General features: G+C 38.7%; 1 protein-coding gene across 1 annotated transcript in view; it reads left to right on the forward strand.

Moving 5' to 3' along the window:
• PDE3A (phosphodiesterase 3A) overlaps nucleotides 1-20,332 on the forward strand; it is a 237,261-nt gene that overhangs the window by 206,243 nt on the left and 10,686 nt on the right. The window contains exons 5-12 of the mRNA XM_042835119.1: nucleotides 803-918; nucleotides 3,214-3,433; nucleotides 5,872-5,957; nucleotides 6,453-6,622; nucleotides 7,834-7,971; nucleotides 12,982-13,093; nucleotides 16,889-17,002; nucleotides 18,813-19,012. Coding sequence (XP_042691053.1) covers nucleotides 803-918; nucleotides 3,214-3,433; nucleotides 5,872-5,957; nucleotides 6,453-6,622; nucleotides 7,834-7,971; nucleotides 12,982-13,093; nucleotides 16,889-17,002; nucleotides 18,813-19,012 — 1,156 coding nt within the window. The remainder of the gene's footprint in view (nucleotides 1-802; nucleotides 919-3,213; nucleotides 3,434-5,871; nucleotides 5,958-6,452; nucleotides 6,623-7,833; nucleotides 7,972-12,981; nucleotides 13,094-16,888; nucleotides 17,003-18,812; nucleotides 19,013-20,332) is intronic.

Consider the following 20,332-nt stretch of genomic DNA (forward strand, 5'->3'; position numbering starts at 1 on the left):
AAGCATGTCTCCTTTCATAGAATCATAGAATCATAGAATCACCAAGGTTGGAAAAGACCTAAAAGATCACCCAGTCCAACCGTTCACCTATTCCCAATTTTCCCAATTCCCACTTTCTCATGTGAGAGACAAACATTTCATCATTGTCACTTTGCCACTCCCACAAAATACACATCCTTTTTTCCTTTAGAGAATTTAACATGGATCAGTAAGCAATGTTCTCAGGATCTGTCAGTAGGATTTATATCTGAGATGTAGCACTAGATATGTAGAGCACAAAGTGCTCCACCCAGGGAAGAGGCACACCACCACCAGCAGCAATGCAATGCTCTGCTAAGCCTCTTCTGGTCTCCTGAAGTCTCTTCTATTGCCCAAAAGATTAATAGATATCTGTCTTCATGGTTGCATCAGAATCAAGGGGATATCAAGGAGACTGATTTTTCACTTACACTGAGAATTTCTGGCACTTCTGGTTGTTGTAAAGTGGTATTAAAAGACCACATAAATTTAACATATTTCAAGCCAATTTTGAAGTGTCTTTTTAGCTGATCTTTGTGTAAGTGAAGTGAATAGGCATGAGGACAGACGGAATTCCAGGACTGCCTACATCGTAAATATTTTTTCTGAAAATAATATTCCTCACAAATAGTAATCCAGCTAGCAGATAGATGCTATTTTCCTCATCAGAGATTTTGTGCCTTCTCAGTACCAGAAAGTTCTTGCTCTGTCTTCTGATATCTTCAGATTTTCCATGTAGGTTTTACTGTGTTGAAAAAGGCTTGTTTGCCTTCTCATTTCACAGCACTGACTCTTGGAACAGTTCCCTTCTGATGACAATCACAAAGAGCAGGTCCTTCTCTACGTCTTATGCCATGTCTCCTACCAACCACCTGAATGCCAAAAGGCAGAGCCGCCAAGGTGAGTGGTCACCCATGGTCTTGTTGGATTCGCTCAGCTTCTTGGGAACTCGGTGACTAGAACATGCAGCTGCTTTTATTCTCTGCCCAATCTGTATATTTTGTTATTTTTCCATGAGTATGAATATATCCATTTACTTTATTTAAAAAATAATCAGTGGCTTAAGATGGTTCCATTGGCAGTACGTAACAATTCTTGCTAGGAGTTGCTCTAGATAAATTTGTAAACCTATTAATTAACAAAATGTGTCTTAATTTATGCTTGGAAGCATAGCATTTTAAAGTACTGCAAGCTATATGTGTTTTGGCAAAATTCTCAAGTATAATTTTACGTTGTATCAAAGTTACTGTTTTATTTTTTCAACTCTGAATGTTAAAAATTTCTGCAGATGGATACACTTTAAAAAAAAATACGTCATTCATCATCTTCTCTTACTTTGATTGTTCAAGGTTACTTCTGATAGCAAGACATGTTTTCTCTCACTTTTGGCAAGAAATTCTTAAATGTCAGATTATTCTAAATAGCTTATTTTTGTTTCTTTGTTTTACTTACCCTGGTAGGAAAATGTTCAAATGACAGGAGTCCATACTAGCAAAAGAGAGCTGGCTGTGATTAGAAATATTGTTGTGAAAGTCAGTGTATAAATTCTGAAACTTGCATTAAGCTGTTGAAAGATACATATGTTGCATTCTGTGGCAGTCATAAAAGTTACCTGATAGCTTATACCTCAAATATAGTTAAAAATCCAACTTAATCTCTTGTTCGACTAGAAGGCTTAGAAGTGTTTTTAAAACATGTTTTTGTCAGATAGAAAGCAGATCTCAGTAGCTGTGAAACAGAGCTTTATTTACAGATTATTATTACAGAACTTTATGTATACAGAAATAAAATTTCTGTAATTTAATTAAATTTCCATGTCATGACCATTGGATAACTTTTTAACTGCTCCATAGGCTGTAGCTTTCTGATCTCAAAACTAGTGTATTTTCTTCGTGGAAATCACTGAATTAAGACAGCAAAATGAATCTTGTTTTCCGAGGAAATTTGTAATCAGAAACTTAGATGATGTTGAATATCTCAAAATTACAGTTTAGCAACTGTCAAAGATTATTTATTACTCATCGATGGGCAACAGAAATCATATTTTAACCTCACGTCTCATTAAGCTATCAGGAGAAAGCATTGGAACTATAGACATATATCCTGCCAACTTAAGCCAATATATGGCCTCATTCTAAGTTAATTGTGCCTGGAATGCATTTAGATAGCAGGCACAATTCAAGCATGAAACCAGTTAAAGCTCCCAGTTTACATTATTCAACGCTGGAGATGAACATGGTAGATGAGCTGAGGTTGAGTTCCTACAGACTTTAGAACTGAGTTCATGAGATATGCCTACTTAAAAGCATTTCCATTAAAGAGAGATGCTTTTTGCACCCCTATGCTTTATTGTAATGGAACCATTTTGTCTGAGACTAGAAAATGTAAGTTGGATTTGAAGAAACAGCAGCAATTTATATCACGCACTGGGTTCACTGATGCATTTCATTTTGGAGTGGTGCTGAGATAGAATTGAAGACAGGAAGAACAATGCTAATGTTTGCACATGTGAATATTACTAGATTCTAGATCAGCAGTACAATACCATGTGTTACAGGTAAAGGTTATGAGTTTTCCATTGTGAGGAAGACATAAATGAAAATAAGTTCAAAGTGCATCAAAAGAGGCCAGAATCAGGAAGGAATGCAGAAATGGCACCATAAGTATAATATTTTGTATTAACATAATGTGTAATTACTAAGAATTGCTTTTTTAATTATTATTCTTTATATATTGCTAATAATCTCACATGTAGAAATCCAAATTTGCTGAGAATGTGGGTTAGCCATTCTTGTCCCTTCTGTACAGATGAAGACAGTAAAGTGAGGAGAATCTGTAGATAAGTCTGGGGACTGGCTTGTTGGAGTTTGGTGCTTCTGTTACTGGAACATACTGATACCAGTAGTGACGTTCCCAATGCATGCTTTTCATTTCATGACTTCTACTTTATTTATCCTACCCAGTAGGGAGAATGCTTTGAGCACAATCTTCTGCTGGTGGAAGCAGCTGATAGTAATGGAGCTTCATCATTCTGTGACAGCCATCAGCTTGGCTGAGAATAGAGGAGCGTTTTTTCTCTATTTTTCATTTTGGAAGCTATGCTTCTGCTTATGTATTAAAAGAGCACTATTTGTGCACTCAGTGAACTTGACCATCTATTGCTACTGTTAATTGACAAGACTCTTCTCTTGCCAGGTATCCCACCAAATATTTCACCACTCACCTCTCCATGCCATTCACCTCTTCAAGGGACGCCTGCTACAAGTCCTACCGGAAAGACATCTTCTGTGTCATTTCCAGACTCTACAGATACTGACACCAAGCAAGGTTTAAAACCACACAAAGTCTTAACTGCTACTCAGAGTGCACCTAGCCTGTCAGAACCTAACATCAGCCCCTCTGTCATCTGCAGCAGGTAAGATGGTAGTTTGACATATGTTGGATCATTTGACATTGTCTCACAAACTTTAGATGCATGTACAAGTTCTTGTAATCTGCTACAGTATTGATATTTTAACATATTTAAGCAGTTCTCAGTGTGTAATTGTATAGGTTGCTGCTACAAAGTGATTTTATAGTGAAAGACTGTTAGCTACATACCACTTTTACATGTCTGCTTCATGAACGAATGCTTCATCAGTAGCTTTCAGACCTGAAAGTTGGATTTCGTGCTAATAGCTTGAGTTTCTCATGCCATGCTGCCAACATGAGCAACCACTTTGAGGTCATAGGCCAAGTCTTTCAAAACAGGCACCTGAGGTTAGATACAAAAATATAACTGCTAGAGTTTAAAATCTGCTGGCCTATAACCCTCTGCCTACTGTCTGATAGAAGTGTTCCAGCAGTGCCTGAAGAATAAGGAATTTGGAGGACTGGCTCAGGAGTGGAACTTGTCTTCCCTAAGTAGAGTCAGATTATGTGGCATTGGGATTTTTTTCAGAACTCACCTGCTGCTGAGTTCCTCTTACTGCCATGAGTTACAGTAATGGTTTAATTTTGCACTTTAAGGCGTCTCATTATTAGATTTGTCAAATTAGGCTACTGGAGCTTTCAATATATGTCCAGCTCAGAATAGCTGTAAACACTGGTGTTTAGAAGCTGGCTCCAGTACAGTTTCAAATTGATCTTACCTTTTAGTTGTTACTTTTAATTTAGTAGTAAGTTGTTTGTGAGTATTGGCTAGCCAGCAGGCACCATGTTTGAGCTTTCACAGTGTAGACTGCTGTATTCGTGGTACGTGGTGTTCTATATTTACTGCAAAAAACCTGCCTTGCCGCAAAGTAATACCAACTCAGCAAGCCTTTGCAACCGACAAATCAACTCCCTCCCTCAACAACAACCACAGAGGTAATAAACTCTCAATGGATTCTGTGCTTTGAATCAGATCCGTTCAGGCGATGGATCTGATCCCATCAGCAGTTTTGCTTTCACACAAAGTGACATATGATAGGACAACCGAGTGTGAAGGTGTTATTAAACATGAGCATGTACTAGGCAATGCTGTTAAAATAATGTTTAAGTCATGTCTCTCAATTTTGTATAGTGGGTAAGGCAGGTATCCAGTGAAATAATGTTCAAAAATGCTGTGATTAAGAACTATATTATAATCCCTACATGTAAAGGGGATTGGTTTAAAGTGTTTTGTTTGGGCTACACATACTAAATAAGTATGAACTTGTATGTTGATCTGAAAGCAAAAAGGTGCATTCATAATAACACTAAAGCCTTGTGACACAACCAGTCAGAGGCTCTGTTCTTATTTACATTTTGGCTTGTTATCACTGACCTTATGGAAATTGTGCCATGCATATCATAACATGGATTTGTAGTTTTATTTTAAATTCTTTCCGATCTTCATGATTGCAGGATGTACCAAATTCCAGAATATGTTTTTGATGACCCTGACAAATAGGATTTCAGCCATTTTTGTATGGTGCTCTTACAATGATGTAAAGTTTCTAGTCTGAAGATTTACCAATTTAAATACTTTTTTTAATTTTCTCTTTGCAAAGACTGTTTGTACCACAAAATATGAAGTAAAGCTAGAGAAACATGTTAAAATGTCAACATGGGAAAATTTTTTATAATGCTTCTAAACATTCTTCCATCAGGAAGAATGGAACATCGTTACCTGAGATGTTCCAGCTAGCACTGTACTCCTGCTGAAAGGAGATCACACAAAAAGAATAAAGCATTTTAGTGGAAATAAAGAGCCAGGCATTTGGAAAAGCCTTACTATTACAGTCCTTCCCACAGAGTCTGTTCTGGCAGCGATTAAGCAAATTCTTTTGTGTTGTTTTTTTTTTTTTGCTAAATGTCTGAATGCCAAATCAGTCACCTTGTATTCTATCCCACACTCCCACTTTGTTCTGCTATAGTTGGTTTGTTGTCACTGCAGTAATGGCAAAGTAACTTTCTGCATTATTACAGAGAAACAACGTGATGATGTTGAAATGCAATTATATAGCATTGTATGGCATTCTGGCAAATTTTCACTCTTTTCTTTAATCCATGCTCATAGTGCAGCTGTAGTACAAATAGTACAAATTTTTGTTTGTTTGTGTGTTTTGTACTGGTAAACTTATAAATTTAAAAGGTGTCGTACAGTTTAACTGTAGGCAACACAAATTAATTGCATTGGTCGGATAATATAAGGTATAAACCTGTCTTTTTCCATTTCTGTCTTCCAGTAAAACTTCAGCTCACTCTTATAATTTTGTCTTTAGAATACAGTCGATGCCATAGCTTGCAATATATGACTTAATCATTTATTGCCAGCAGGAATTCTTTTTCCATAAGACTATCCAATGCACGTGGTCTTTATATTGTGTATGTTCCTTGATGTTGTTTCAGCTGCGGCAGACCCTACAACCAAATAGAAGCTGGTGATGGTACACTAGATAGGAGCGATGGTACCACCCACACCCTAAATAGAACAGGTAATTCTTTGTTGAACAAAAGCTTCTCATCCTTTAAAATGTAATAGTTGTTCAGTGAAAGGGCAGATATGCCTCAGTCTCACAGAAAGAAAACATATGAAGGTGAGACCATACAAACTGCCTTTGAGGCTTCTTTCCTTTCTTGCTTTGTGAGTATTGGCTGTGAGTACACAAACAACTCACAAATGGAAAAGTCTCATGAAGAATATAGATACATTGCAAAAATAAATATGGTTTCCATACCGTTTAATCTAAGCTAGCCAGCACAAATAATGGCCATCAAAATTTTTCCCGGTTTTCAGTCTCTGTTCCAATTTTTTACACTCTGCAGGATATATGCTTTAATACCTTTGGACAGCTTGTTCAATCTTAGACCCAGCCAAGCAGCACAGATGTATTATGAGTCAGAGATCCTGTTAATATTCAGAAGGTCACGGGATGACATTCCTGCAGTCCTTGCTGTTCATACAACCAGCTTTGTTGCTTGTTTTCTAGATGATCCTGCGCAAGCCACTTCTGACTATGAGACCAACAACAGTGACAGCAGTGATATTGTACAAAATGATGATGAGGCAGATTGCTCCAAAGAAAAGGCACGGAAGGGATCTGTCTGTAGGACGTATGCACCTGAGACCATCATTCTGCATCCTTTGATACCACCTGAGGTAGCTTGTTTAAATTCTGTTGTCAATACTGGCTGAATGTATGCAGAATCTCACAAAAAGAAGAAAGAAGAAAAAATAAATAACCCTCTAGGGCAGCAAAAGATTTAGTCCATGATTTAAAGCAAAAAAAAAATAATTAGGCTCATATCTTTTAGTAGCTTCTAAGCACTGACCACCTGTGAGGCGCTAACCATATATTTTGATGAATTAGTATAAGCTTATGGATCTGGCATTTGGCACTTGTGAAGCATTTGGCTTCTGTGTTAGTGTTGCCTTTAAAGGGAATAGATTGAAAGGAAAAGAAATGACCATCTCAGACTACCAGCATGATGTACTGTCTTCCTGCTCAGCCACTTCAGCTTCTCAATGGCCTTGCAATCTTGATAATATATAGTGAGCCTTCATTTAAAATAAGTAAACACTTTCTTGAGGTTCCCGCATGATATCATCATCATCAGATGTCTTGAATGTAAGAACACTGACAAGTGTTGATCTTCTCACAACTGCTGTATTCAGCTGTGAATTTGATTCAGAGGTTCAGTTATTTTTTTTTACAATCTGCTGTACAACTGGATTAACAAATTTAACTTGGCTTGACCTCTTGAAAAAATCATTCTAATCTGTTGAATCAGAGTTGGACATGCTGAAAGCAGGCATTTTTCCTGAGATACTTACTCATTTACAGTTTCATAGAAATAAAGAAATACAAGGAAGTGTTCAGGAGAAATGTGATAGTAGGGGAGTACCCCATCTTTTGTTTGCAGGCCTGGAAAGTGGTGGTCTCGATTTGATAAGTCTTCCCTAACAACATGCTCCATTAACCAGGATAGACTGTAATGGATGTGTCCTGATGCAGAAGGAGAAACTGAACATTTTCCCCTCTGCACTGCAGCAAATTTTACAATGAAGAAAACTCAGTTGGAAATGAATGAATGGTTCCCATGAATGAATGAATGAATGAATGTCTGTCATGGATAAGTTCAGAGACTGATGTTTCATAATACAGAATTTCCTATCCATGTGAGCGAAACAAATTATAAAAGAGTGTCTAGCTGCAGGGCTGGTAGAAATGAGGACAGCTCTGCTGAGCTGAATAAAACACCATTGGCTTAGAAATGATTCTAACATGACCTTAGTTTTTCAGAACATAAATTTTTTGCATGAGTTGCTTCACAGAACTGAAATTTATTTCATTCTATTTTCTGGCATAGGACAAGCCTGTACTTGCTCCTGAGCCTCTGGTTATGGACAACTTGGATCCTCTAATGGAGCAGCTTAACAGCTGGAACTTCCCAATCTTCGATTTGGTAGAAAAAATTGGAAAGAAATGTGGTCGGATTCTCAGTCAGGTAAGAATGACATCTCATCTGTGATGACTCGCTAGATTATTGAGATTTATTTGACATAGTGCTAAGACCCATAAGCTGATTATCCTATAAATGATGATCTCTGATACGTAAACTAGAGCTGACAATATGAATTCCTTGTCAATAAATTTCTTACTTTTAAATTCTCATCACTTTTAGTTTAATAATGTGAAAGAAAAAAAAAAGCTAGACACCTATTCTCTCTGCTTCTGTTCACAAACAAGTTCACATAAACCCTTTTGAACATCCTTACCTTTCTGCAGGACCTGCTTTCATCCCTTACCAAGTATTTTGTGAAAGGATTTCTTATGGGGTCCACTGTGGGAGAGCTAAACAGTAAAAATACTCAGTTTAATGCAGGAAATCCTTTTCTATATTGGAGACTTCAATAAAATTAGGCAGTGCAAGAAAGTAAGGTTTCAAGAAGTGGGGAAAAAAATAGTCTTTGCTATATTTCCTCACCTTTAAAGAGTGAATATTTTGGTAGTAAATTAAGATCATTATTCTGTAAAACTAGTTCTCTATGAATGGGGATGTGAGAGCCTTCTGCTCTTTCTTTTCAGATGTTGATTTTTCATTCCCTTCTCTATGTTGAATGCAGATACTGACACAGCCCTTCTGTATTCAGCACAGTTGGTATCAATTCCATAATCAGTTTCTTGGCTGAACTCTGCTCTGTGGTTTCCCTTTTCCTAGCATATTGACATTTTTTTCTCTAATTGAGGTATTAAAGTTTATTAAATGGAAAATCAAGTAATTATATTTAGGATGGTGAGGAGAAAAAAAAAAAAAAAACAACACAGGAGACTGATATCGTATTACTTTACAAGGTATTATGTAGCAATGAGCACTGGAAAGAAGTATTTGTTTATTGGTATGTGGGAAAATTAACACCCACACACAAGCAGAGCGGCCAGTCGGTCATATCTGAGAGCATGGGCTGCCTTTTATCATTCTGTATTTTTCAAGTACCATATATACCTACCCAGCCTACCAACTCTCTAGGTTAGTTTTGGAGAAACAGGCAAACTGTGGCTGGATATGGGCATTGGTATATATTCACCATTGATCGAGACAGCCGTGCGATACGCAGGAGGCACGTGATTAACATTCTCTTCTACATGTTCTTTGTCATGATTTTGTTTAGCAGCAGAGCATCTTACAGACTCAGGAATGAAACATAAAGAAAAATAGAAACATTTCTAGTGTCATAACTAGCACTTTGAATGATCAAGTTTGAATGAACAGAAGTTTATTCTAGCTTTGTCTGGCTACTTGTGTAGGTCTTAGACACTTTACCAAGTTGCATGGAATTCTGTACCTCTCAGGACAATTTCCTTCTGCTGCCCAGGCTTTTCATTAAGACTCCACACTCTGTTTGTGAACATTTTCTTCTTGAACATATTGTTCTGTGTACATTCTCACTGTTGCAGTGTCACAAAACGAGGCCTATGAAATGTAATATAGAAGCATAAATAAGTAATATTTGTGAAAATTTACCATCTTCTGTAGCAGCTGTTCACAACAACTCCCACTGTCTTAGAGCAAAATGTAGCAAGTTCAACCTTGTCCTTAAAATAAAGATAATTTCTATTGTTCTTTCCTCCACCTACTAAGATGTTCCTAACAAAATTATTTTCAGAAGTAAGAGATCCAAAATAAGCAATTTGTTTTCTGCAGATAAATTGTCTTTTTCTTGTATCATTTCAAAATGCTGAATAGTATCAACAAAGGAAAACAAAAGCTCTAATGATTTATTCTCTGCTTTTTGCCATTAAGTAGACTCATCCATTAAAAAATAAGTAAATTAACAAGCTGAATTAACTATGTTTGTCTTGCTAGGTTAAATTTATGAGATGGAACAAAGTGGAGTTGACATGTGCCTCTAGGGAGGCATTCAGTTTAGAAAGCAAATGCTGGCATAGTGACTTTAAAGCTGCTTGGGATGTCTGTTTCTTCTTTTAGTAATGTTAAATTTATTTAGATATATAAAAAGACCCTGAACCAGTTGGTGGCCATAGAGGCATCTATGCAAAATACAGTGGAAAGCACCCTAAACATGGCACTAACCAATATGCATAATAGGGTTAGGGAGGAATTTGCATACCAATCTAATTTCAGAAAGGAACAGCAAAGCTTCCAACTGAGATGGTGCTTCACAACAGGCCATAAAATTATATAATGCTTTCAGTCACAGTTCTTACAACTCCTACATAAATAAAGATCTGCAGAAGAGAAACTCATGTTCTTTGGAAAGCAAATAAAGGATGTGTTAAAGGATAGGCTAAAGTCAAGGTCTCTCTCCAGCTTTTATTGCAAAGCTCCGAGAAATACAAATCATTGGTGGTACTCCTGCAATTTTAGTACATCAGCAGCATTGAGATAGAGTGCTATCATTGCAGTGATTGGATGGTGCAAAGAGGAATATTCGGACATCTCATAATCATGCGTGACTTCTGAAGAGAAAAACTGCAGCAAGGATAGGGGGGAGTAGGGAAATGCTAACCTAAACCTTGCACAAGTCCTCTGAGACTTCAATGTATGCCCCTTACACCCAGGAGAGGAGGTATGCATGAATGACAATCCCCACTTCTAAAAAAGCTTCCATTAGAAATCATAAGGGAGAAGCACTTGTTCCTGTTCAGGCAGCAGCATGAAGGGTAGCTGTGTTATAAATGATTCACCCAAGCATTAGCAGCTGTAGCAGAGACAAACAGAAGATGGAGGCAGAAGGGAGGAGGCTGTGAGAGCAGACAATATGAAGTGGCTGGACGTTGTAACAGCTTCTTCAAGACTTGTGTCCCATAGGCTGTGGGGGCTGCACCACAGCTGTGGGTCTAAACATGTCTGAATGACTTGCTTGGCTGTTTCTCTGATGACCAGAGAAAATAATGCCATTTCACTCGTAGGTCACAGGAAAGAGCTACCATTCATATCCATCACAACCTGCTTATTTTCTCACCAGCTGCAGAGTTCTCCCCAGAAAATCCAAGGGGAGGGGAAAAAACCATGCTTTTATTACATGTTTTACTTAAGGTTCCTGTTCAGTGTTGGTGGATTAGCACTGTAAAGTTTGGTCTTGCAGGTTAATATTTCTTTATCCTTCCCCTCTGAGGACAGAGACATTTAGCACAAAACATGGAGCTCATCATTCAGTGATCTAAGACTGGTGTGTGAAATACATTATTTCTATGTATGAGAAAGGTTGAATCAGGACTAATTCACTTCAACCACCATTCCAGATAGACTAGCAGGATTCTATGTGCCTTCTAATCCAAATTACACATAAAGACAGCCTCTTTGTTCTGTCTCAGTAGAGCAAGATCCCAGTTTTGCCTTTTACAGCCTCACATTTTCTTTTCCTTCTGTGAAATGACACTACTGGTTTTCACCTGGGAGGTCTCCCTCCTTTGTAGACTGCATCTATTTAAATACAGAACATTGGAAATCACAGAATCGTATGGGTTGGAAGGGACCTATAGACATCATCAAGTCCAACCCCCTGGTAAAGCATGTTCCCTACTGCAGGTGACACAGAACGGTGTGTTGATGGGTGTTGAATATCTCTAGAGAGGGTGACATCACAGCCTCTATGGGCAGCCTGTCCCAGTGCTGTCCCCCTCAAAATAAAGGAGTTCTTCCTTGTGTTTGTATGGAACTTCCTGTGTTCCAGTGTGTGCCCATTGCCCCTTGTCCCATTGTTGCTCACCTCCAGAATGTCTGCCCCCATCAACTTGACTTTTGCACTTTAGATACGTATAAACAGTGATGAGATCCTCTCTCAGCCCTTTCTTCTCCAGATTGAAGCATCCCAGGTCTCTTAGCCTTTCCTCATCTGGGAGATGCTGCAGGTCCCTAATCATCTTTGTGGCCCTTTGCAGGATTTTTTCTAGGAGATCCCTCTTTTCTGAACTGAGGAGCCCAGAACTGGGCACAGTATTCCAGATGTGGCCTCACCAGCACAGAGTAGAGGGGGAAGATCCATTCCTTAAACTTGTGGAAGGAACTTCTCACAGGTCACAGATTATGTATGTGGTGTACAGTAGAAAATAGCTGTGGATAGCCATTTTACATTAGGGTGTGAAACTCAGAGCAGAATTTGTAATAATTTCTTATTAGTATAGCACTCATCCTTTCAAATTTGTCTTAAGTTGTTTAGCTCTAGACAGACCATTACTTGATAAATGGCATGAAAGGGACAATATTTAGCTAACAGCAGTAGATAAATAAAGAAGCTGAAAGACTTCAGGGTCTGATCTGTGAAAGAAGTGAAGAAGTGATACAGTAATTTTAAAATGTACCATTATTTTCTAAGTTCAAGTGTATTGTGCATTTTGTCCATTTTGTAGTTGCTCCTGTCTGCATTTCTGAACTTGCATCTCCCCTAAACACCCCCTCACTCAGTCATCACATTCTTCTTTTTGATTTATCTTCTCTTGGATGTCTACAGCAACTCTAAGCTGCTTGCTGCCACTGAAATCGTAAAGTCATTTTTCCCATTTTATTGACAAAATGGGAAGTAAAGGAAGGAGATGATGCTGAGAATCCAAATCATTATGTCCTGTTTCTCATTCTTTCACTTACTCCCTCTTTTTCTGGGAAATGAATTGACTCACGAATGCTTCTTGAGGAAGTTTGTGGGGAAATTTTCCCAAGACACTAAGGAGCTCTGGCTATCTGCCTGTGTGTATGCTTCTGAAGTGCTTGCAGACTGTGGGAGATCCATGTGCCTGAAAGGAAGAGAAGATCATCTGGAAGGATGTATTGAAGGAACAAGAACAATTTGGTAGTGATAAGTTGTCTGTTTGTCTGTGCTACAGAAATGCAAATAGCTGCTGCTATAGATGGATCAGATTACGTGCTTGATAAAATATTACCAAGAAAGCAGAATTTTGTGGGATGATTGGGCAGAATGGTTTTTATATGTAATTTTTAGATTCTTTCTGGGCAACTTAACAGAATGCCGTTTCTTTTTTTTTTTTTTTCCCCCAGGTATCATACCGGCTTTTTGAAGACATGGGGTTGTTTGAAACCTTTAAAATTCCAGTGAGGGAATTTATGAACTACTTCCATGCCTTGGAATGTGGATACCGAGAGATACCTTGTAAGTAAACATTCCCAGCAGATAATAGCGCTTCCTTAAAGCTTTGGGTATTTTCCATACACTTAGTTATTGAAGCATTTTTTCCTCTTAGTACAACAGGTACTTCTTTTTTTTAAGAAGATGTCCTTTTTTATTAACCTTCTTATATGATGAAGGAGATCACACACTCTCCATGTGCATTGTTTCAGAAGACAGTTGTGCAGTGTCTATATACAATCAATGAATATACAGATGATATAGTATATTGAGAGCTTGGCTTATATAATTGGTATACTAGAGCAGAAAAGGACATTCACCCTATCCTGGGCTTGCATAGGAAACTCCAGTGAAGTAGATCTCCAGAAGAGTTCCTTCCCCACTGGTAGTCAGCTCTTAAATGGGTCTAGGAGAGGTGGAGCCAGGCTCCACCCCTTCCTGCAGCACAGGTGAATTGCCTTCACCTGCACTCCCATGGCTGACTCATTGCTTGCCTCAGGTGATTAATCAGAGATTCAGGCCATGATTCAGCAGCCCCATACAGCAGCCCCAGTCTAACATAAATAAATAATAGAAAAGGGTGTTTGAAAAGCTAAATAGCAATAGCTGACCGTACTGTATGCATGAAATCATTCATGTTTTCTTGATTACTAAGAGAGGAATATTTTTCCTGACTTCTGCTCCATCACTGACAAATAGATGGCTATTTAGTCAGAGGCTGGTTTTATTCCATAACCTCACTCATCCTCTTTCATTGCATTTACTGTTTCATGTTGTTTAAAAATAATTTATGGGAAATATTTTTGCAAGCTTGCAACCACATGGAACTACCATATATACAAAGAACAGTTTTCTGATGACATGTTTTCTGATGATGCAAGCGTACCCCTGTCCTAGCTGGAGTTCACTGAAACATTCCCTCCGTGGGAGATTTGGATTTTTTACTATTTACAGAAATAGTGCAATGTTATCAAAATAGACATGCTTTGTAAAGCAGAAAAGGTAGACGAAGTAGTTGGGTGCGTCCTGCTCTTCTTTGACTACACCTAGGCTAGTATTTTTCAGTGTGAATCATTTATTCACTGAAAAACCTGCTTTCAGTCATCCCCAAAGTATTTGCTAATTCAAATCTAACTTAAAGAACACTTCAACCGTGAAAGACTATTTTTCTCTCTGGAGAAGAGAGGGAGTTACCGCCCTGTTAACTGGCAAATAAACCCTGTGCTGAGAAATATAGGACACCCTATTTACTCCCACCTCCCAAAAAAATGTCTGAAAAATTGGTGTAACTTATGTAGTCTCACTCTTAAAATATTAAATATAAATTGGAACAGCTAAACAGTGAGGAACTGAAAGCAAGCTGTGTCAGAATGCCCTCCATCCAGCTGGTTTGGACTCTCTGTTGGGAAAGTGGGACAACAAATTTCAAATCTTTCTTTGTGTTTGAATCTGAGAGGGATTATAAACAGCAGCTTATAACCTGAGGCCTTGTATATGAATGTCCGGCAATCTTTCCTCTTTGTTTTCAACAACTTTCAACACTTCTCTACTCACAGGGGCTCAGGAATTTTTGTGAATCTAGCCTTCCATTTATGTGGCTTTTCTTATGTGTATTTCATGTTACAGCCAAATATTTTTTCTAATACATAACTAATTTACCTTCCAACTTTTCATTTCTGTGAAGGAGTAGAAAACAAAACAACTTGCTTTGATTAAACAAGTCTTTTTGTCTGGTTTTTGAACTGAAAAATGACTGTTCCAGTTGGATTAAATTAGTACAGGTTTCACAAGATGTTCATCCAGCCTTTATCCTATAGAAAAGCTTTAGGACCCTGTGCAGAACTCAATTTTGCATGAGGATATTAGTTCTTCAAGAAAGACAGGAAGGAGATCTCTTCCTTATTTTCTTTTTTTATTTCCAAAATATATCCATTCCTATGCTGCTTACTGTTTTGTTGTTACAAAAATAATTAAAGAATTGTAGCTCATGATCCCTAACAAATATTTAAAGGGAAGGATCACAGGAGAGCAAGAGATGAAAGTTAGGGGTAAATACTACAGTCAAGTGGCATGACATTATGCCCACATTTAGTGAGCAAAATGACTGCAAACTGTAAATATAATAAACGTTAGTGTATTACATCCATCTGCCCTTGGCAGGTAGAATTCTAGGCTGACTTTATAGAGTGATAGAATTTCAAGGTTGGAAACGACCTGCAAGATCATCTAGTCCTCCCATTGCCATTGCTACCACAAGCCTCTAACCCATATCTCGTAGTTCCTCATCCAGATGCCTCTTGAACACTGCCAGAGACGGCAATTCTACCACCTCCCTGGCAGCCATTCCAGTACCTGACCACTCTCTGAGAGAAAAAGTTCTTCTTCATGTCTAATCTAACCTTCCTCTGGTACAACTTGTAACTATTTCCTCAGGTTCTGTTCATTGCCTGGCAGAAGAGACCAAATCCCTCCTCATCACAGCCTCCCTTCAGGAAGTTGAAGAGTGCAATGAGGTCTATCCTGAGCATTCTCTTCTCCAGACTTAACAATCCCAGCTCCCTCAGCTGTTCCTCATAAGACTTATGCTCCAGATCCCTCACCAGTTTCATTGCTCTTCTCTGGACACATTCCAGGGCCTCAATATCTTTTTGTAAAGAAGGACACAAAACTGAACACAGTACTCGAGGTGTGGCCTCACCAGTGCTGAGTAGAGGGGGATGATCATCTCCCTCTCCTGCTGGCCACACCATTTCTAATGGAGGCCAGGATGCCGTTGGCCCTTTTGGCCACCTGGGCACGCTGTCAGCTGATGTTCAGCTGAGCATCAACCAACACCTCTTTGCTCTTCAACACCCTTTCCAACCTTCACAACCAACACCCTTTCCTCTTCACAGTCATCCAGCCACTTGTCCCCAAGCCTATAGAGCTGCATGGGATTGTTGTGGCCAAAGTGCAGATCGTAATTCGGAAAAGCAGATTTCTAAGAGTATTATCTAATAATTATACTGCCTCAAATTAGCCTAAATTGCAAGTTGAAATACTTGTCTTTCAGTGATTCTACCCCAGATGTAAGCTATGGTTGTGGTGCAGCAGTATTACTCCTCTTCAAGCATCATGTTTGCTCTTGTCAGTGTATATTTTCATGGTGCTCTATGGTGAACTAGCATGCAATTCTTTTTTCAGTTACTTGTGTTGATAATAGGATTGTTCATGTGGTCTTGAAGGATTTGTAGGAAAACCTTTGTAGTGAATTATCTCTCATTTCTTCAAAGAGAACTTGTAGCAAGCCAGAGGAGCTGGGGCCTGAGCTCTTAATCTCTGGTCAGCAAAACACAGAAAGAACCTGGTTTAACTGTGCAACATGCACATATCCTGAGCTTGATTTTGTGGAGCTACCATTTGCAAGTAGGTTGAAATCTGGCTACTGAAGAGGATGAGCTTTCAACTGATTTCATTGGAATCAGAGGTTAACAGTGAATATTCAACTCAGTGGCATTTAACTAGCAAAAGGCAGCCACTGGGGTGAGGAATAGAGCTAGAAGGCTCATTGTTTAATACTTTCTTTGCAGTTTCTGCAAAATGCTCTGCTGCTATTTTTCTCTTTCTGGACTGATACGAAGACTCAGAATTAAATTTGCTTCATCTATGGTAAAAGAAAAGCTGAGCGTTTACAAAATACAGCTGTTTTTCATGGTTGTGATAACATTGGATTTGTCTCTGGCTCAATTGACTGCCATGCAGTACCCACTAGATGGTGCTGATTTCCCTCTGTCAGAAATATTCATGTTTAATAGTGAGGTCATTTGTTTTGTATCACAGATCACAATCGAATCCACGCAACTGATGTTCTGCATGCCGTGTGGTACCTTACTACTCAGCCCATTCCGGGACTCCCAACTGTGATTAATGATCACGGGTCAGCGAGTGATTCAGGTATATTTAAATATACAAGTATTTATGTTGTATTTTTAAAACTTTTGACAAAATTTGCTGGACGAAAGCCAACAGCTGAGGAGTGAGTGCAGTACTTGTTATAAAGAGTAGCACATTGGATGCTGAATGTATGTTTGTGTAACTTAGAAGAGAATGGAATTGGTCTTCCAAAACCTAATATTTCATATTCAGTGTGTGAATGCAAACCTTAGTGGTTGCCCTTAATAACAGGCGTTTATTACCATTTGAATTTTACAATAGGTTTTCTTCAAATAAACTGTATTAGCAGTGCTTTCTATTGCTCTTACAAGAGGTGTAGACCTTTGAGTCTTCAAACCCTGCATTATTTTGCTATTATGAAGGCACAGGAAAACACAAGTGAAGGCATGCACTGTTGCTTCTTGGTGGTTGTGAAGTGTCCCTTTGCCATTTCTCACTGTCCCCAAAGAAAGAGACTTGCAACTACCTTGCAAGACCATTCATCTGCTGTCTTATGATTGCTACTTACAAGCATATTTTCTTCTTGCACCTTTGTATTAACTTCTCCAGCTTGAGGTATAGCAACTAGGGGGCCTGTCTGTATTTTGTGGGCCTTCTGAGGGATTTGCTGTTAAAGCAGGAGTTTGTTCCACAGGAAACATTTCTACTTCAACGTTTTTGCTGGTGTTTTTGTGGCACACACATACCATTTGTGAATTTCTTCAGGATGTTTTGGTGGTGGAAAGGGTTGCTATTCCTGGAAAATTTTGTTAGTTATCATACCAGCAGGGGGGTATCATAACAGCTTCCATCATCCAGATCAGGGGAAATGGGTCGAATGAAAGGGATTGAAGTTTGGGGATTTTGGTGTTTGTTATTTGAAATATAATCACAGAATCATAGAATGCCTTGGGTTGGAAGGGACATCAAGGATCATCAAGCTCCAACACCCCCCCCTCTGCAGGCAGGGTCACCAACCTGCATATCTAATACTAGACCAGGCTGCCCAGGGTCCCATCCAATCTGGCCTTGAACACCTCCAGGGATGGGACACCCACAGCCTCTCAGGGCAGCCTGTTCCAGCACCTCACCACTCTCTCTATAAAGAACTTCCTCCTGACATCCAACCTGAATCTTCCCTCCTTCGACTTAAAACCATTTCCCCTTGTCCTGCTGTTACTTACCCTTTCAAAGATTTGACTCTCCTCCTGTTTGTAGCCTCCCTTTAGGTACTGGAAGGCTGCAGTGAGGTCACCCTGCAGTTCAGTGCTTTTCAGCTGTATAGGAATTCATTCAATGCATCTCACTCAAAATCTGCTACTGACAGGGACACATTCAAGCTGTTTCTAAAAGAGGCTGGTAAGAGGATTAGCAGCAAAGAAATAAAAGTCTAGACCTTGGATTGGAAAACATGCATCTACACCTACTGAATTCATAAATGCTATTCTACTACTTTAAGAACAGACAGTATTTCATAGACTAATCTTTATGGTGAAGCAATTAGGTAAAGGTGTTGCAAAGATTGAGTTACCCACAAAGCTCCAGCATGTCTGTACTACTGTCTGTACTTTTTGTAGTTTGAGAGCAGCCTCTGCTGGAGGAACATCCCTGGGGGGATCTGAAATTGTACCTTTTCAATTGCTTGCCTTATAGCACCAGGTCAGGTACACATCGGAAAGCATTCAGGTCAGAACACGTTTATTCTTCAGTTAGCTACTGTGAATTCTCCACTCCTTCTGCTTTGCTGTTCCCATATGTTTCAGTAAGTCTCTGAAGAAAAAAAAAAATGGTCAGGAATTTTCTAAATGTATTTATTTCTGTATATATTCAGATTCTGACAGTGGAATCACTCACGGCCATATGGGTTATGTGTTTTCGAAGACATACACACCTACAGATGACAGCTACGGATGCCTAGCTGGCAACATCCCAGCTCTTGAGTTGATGGCTCTTTACGTAGCCGCAGCCATGCATGATTACGATCATCCAGGAAGGACTAATGCCTTTTTGGTGGCAACAAGTGCTCCTCAGGTAATTAAGACATCACTGTTAAGTTCAGAATGTGACAGATTTCAGTTGTCACTGGTGCCTGCAGCTTGCATTAAGCACAATTCTACCAAATATCGAAGTAGCTTATCAAAGTGACAAAAATGAACACTTACCTTGGGGATTGCCAGTAAGTCGCTTTACACACCCTCACCACATTCTACTACTGGTACTGTTAAGAAAGGTGAAGATAAGATGTCATGGTGAAGGAGAAGACTGACACAATTTGTAACTAGGAAATAAAGGAAATATTATTCTGCACAATGAGGCACAGAAAGATAAAAAGAAACAAACAAAAAAAAAAAGCCAGTAAAACAAAACAAACAAAAATAAACCACCACCTGTGTAGTTGCCATGTGCACCACACTAAGTTTCTGCACAATCATAACAAATATTTCCTATTGCTCCTGCAGTATATGAACAGCTGCGATCTTTTATGAATGTATCTTTACTCTCTGCCTCTATCAGGGAAAAAGATCATCTTAGTTTTACAGATTAGTAATTGAGACTTACCTAAGGTTATATGGAAATTGCTGCCAGTGCTGGCAGTGAAATTCAGCAATTCTGAGTCGCTGTTTATTGGCTTAATTATGAGATCATCTTTATTTACTTTACATAGCTGACCTGCTTGGCTTCAGCATACTGTGCTGAAAGATAATTCTGTGCAGAAACAAAGAAAGGTGGTGTGATGGTGCAAAGTTGGGTAGGGATGCAGAAGTTCTGTATCTACTCACTAACTTGGATCCAGACTTCTTTTTCACCAAGGGCAAATCATCTAGCCATGCTTTGTGCCAGTTTCTGTCTATAAACTTATAGTAATGCTCCTCATCTTTGCAACATGTATTTGTCATCAATAACTCTGGATAAAGCTCTTGCTGGATAAATAGCCTGATGGGAAACACACTATTACTGAACTCATTTTAAAAGTCAAAAAAGTTAGATAATTAGCTTTGGTGTATTGCCTATAGTTTGAGAAGAAATTAATGGACAAAGTTCAGAACCTTCTTGGGTTTTGTGTTCTTTTGTTGTTTTGTTGTTTTATTTTGTTTGGTTTTAATCTAGTATCACATGAAATTTTGGGCACTTGTATTCAGAATCTGTTTCTTACATATATATGTACATATAGTTTATAAATATTATCTGTATTTCACCACAACCTGTATGAGCTTTCAGTAAAGCTGAAGTGCTGCTGGACAAAAAATATGCCTTGAGGAGTGGGGTCTTGGCAGCAAAATATATGTACATTAAATTATTACTGTGTAGTTAGGCAAGATAGACTGTAAACCTACATTGCTTCAGCAAACC

Source organism: Centrocercus urophasianus, unplaced genomic scaffold (assembly GCF_019232065.1).
Source record: "Centrocercus urophasianus isolate 14NV4802_14NV808 unplaced genomic scaffold, USGS_Curo_1.0 seq_5, whole genome shotgun sequence".
NCBI lineage: Eukaryota > Metazoa > Chordata > Aves > Galliformes > Phasianidae > Centrocercus > Centrocercus urophasianus.